The sequence below is a fragment of the Coenobita brevimanus genome, unplaced genomic scaffold, assembly GCF_032717465.1.
Source record: "Coenobita brevimanus isolate Jiangsu-jjx unplaced genomic scaffold, ASM3271746v2 jjx.HiC_scaffold_2561, whole genome shotgun sequence".
NCBI lineage: Eukaryota > Metazoa > Arthropoda > Malacostraca > Decapoda > Coenobitidae > Coenobita > Coenobita brevimanus.
In genome coordinates this window covers 121653-123626 of record NW_027643502.1, presented here as the reverse complement: position 1 = coordinate 123626, position 1974 = coordinate 121653, and the positions used below count along the sequence as shown (strand labels likewise).

The 1974-nt window shown below is 39.0% G+C and overlaps 1 protein-coding gene across 1 annotated transcript; it reads left to right on the top strand.

Moving 5' to 3' along the window:
- The first annotated feature begins 535 nt into the window (after positions 1-535).
- LOC145389864 (uncharacterized) lies at positions 536-1513 on the top strand. Its single transcript, XM_080264993.1, has one exon. The coding sequence runs from the start codon at positions 536-538 to the stop codon at positions 1511-1513; it is 978 nt and encodes a 325-aa protein (XP_080121119.1).
- The last annotated feature ends 461 nt before the right edge of the window (positions 1514-1974 follow it).

Below are 1974 nucleotides of genomic sequence, written 5' to 3'. Positions count from 1 at the left end.
GGACGAAATTTGCATAAAAAGATTAAATGCTACGCAGCTGCTAAACGAAGAAAGATATCGCATATCTTTAAACTGGATAATGTTCCATAGGTTTTGTAAAATGTTATGTATAATTATCTTTTTAAAATATTATTTTCCACTGGTGAATATATTGTAATAAAGACAATGCTATTTTTTGGTGAAAAAATGAAAACGGGAAAACTTGGTCTGGTGTGAACGAATCATAACAAACCGCACGCTTATACACATTTAGAGGTTTACTTTAACGTCTAACTTGAAGATTGGAACAGAGAAAGGGTTAAAATCTGCAATTTAAATGTATGTAAACATGACATGAGTGAATGTGTACGCATTTTTGGGATTTAAAGGGGTGACTTCGGACAATGGATATTTAAAGTGCTGAGGTCAGACAGCATATCTAATTTGCTTTCTTTATATGTAATAAAACATATTTTGTACAATGTACATAGTCTGCATGCTTATCTTTGTTTTTGCATTTATATAACAGATGATGTGTGAGATGAACTAAGCCACAATGCCTCGAAATTACAAGAGAGTGAGTGTATCTACCAGTGATGGTAGAAGACACTATACGGTGGAACGCCGTGGCAGCCTTTTAGAGTGTGCTAGTGCAGACGTACGTGATGGAAAGTTAAGTGTCAGACAGGCTGCTAAGAAATATGATGTTTCTAAAAGTACTTTACATGACTATATGACAAAGAAACATGTAAAAAAACCAGGTGGACAAACTGTCTTTACTCCAGAAGAAGAACTACATATTGTGAACCGAGTCACTACACTGGGAGAATGGGGTCTGCCTATTGACACTTTTGAACTGCGAATGTTAATAAAGTGCTACTTAGACGAACGTGGGATTACTGTGAAACGCTTCAAGAACAATCTTCCTGGAACTGATTGGAGTTCGTGTTTTCTGTTGCGCCACAAAAACAAACTGGCTCAGAGGGTATCTCAGAATATTAAAGTTGCACGTGCTAAAGTCGGTCCAATTGAAATCAATCAATATTTTGATAATCTTGAAAAAACACTGAAAGATGTGCCTCCTAGTAACATCATTAACTATGATGAAACCAATCTCTCTGATGACCCAGGAAACAAGAAAATCTTAGTTCGCCGAGGTACCAGATATCCAGAGAGGGTAATGAACCACACAAAATCCAACATCTCCATCATGTTCTCTTGTTCCGGATCTGGAAAGATGCTTCCACCATATGTGGTGTACAAGGCAGTAAACTTGTACAACACTTGGACAGAAGGTGGCCCTTCAAATGTGCGATACAACAGGACAGACAGCGGGTGGTTCGACAGTAATACGTTTGAGGACTGGTTCTTTAAAGTTGGATTACCTCATGCAAAACGTCAGGACGGCAAAGTAGTGTTCATAGGGGATAATTTAGCTAGCCACCTTTCTCTGTCTGTTGTGGAAGCTTGTGAGGAGCACAACATTGATTTTGTTTTATTGCCCCCAATTCTACACATCTCACCCAACCCTTAGATGTTGCTGTCTTCCGTGCAGTGAAAACTCATTGGCGTAAAATTCTAAGTGAATTCAAAACATCAAGTATTGGAAGAAGAAGTGTATCCCTTCCAAAATCAGAGTTCCCAAAGCTTCTAGGACAACTGCTCAATAGAATAAGTGATAATATTATGAAGAATATCATGAATGGCTTTCGCAAGTGTGGGATAACGCCACTTAACCGACAGGAGGTACTAGCTCGTCTACCACAACACACTGATTCCAGTACTGATACCGGTACCACTGTTACTTCAGAGATTAACACTGATACCGGTACCAGTACCAATGCCTCATCTCAAGCATCTACCTCGGGTTATGCAACAACCCCACATGTACCTGCAAGAAAATCAAGTGCCAGTAGTACCACCGGTAGTGATTTTGCATTACATTTTGATGAGTCATTGGTCAGTGTTCTATCGGAAATGCGATATGGAAAGAAG

Bases quoted from the DNA above. Each gene is read 5' to 3' on its own strand.
- LOC145389864 (XM_080264993.1), top strand. From the start codon at position 536: ATGCCTCGAAATTACAAGAGAGTGAGTGTATCTACCAGTGATGGTAGA.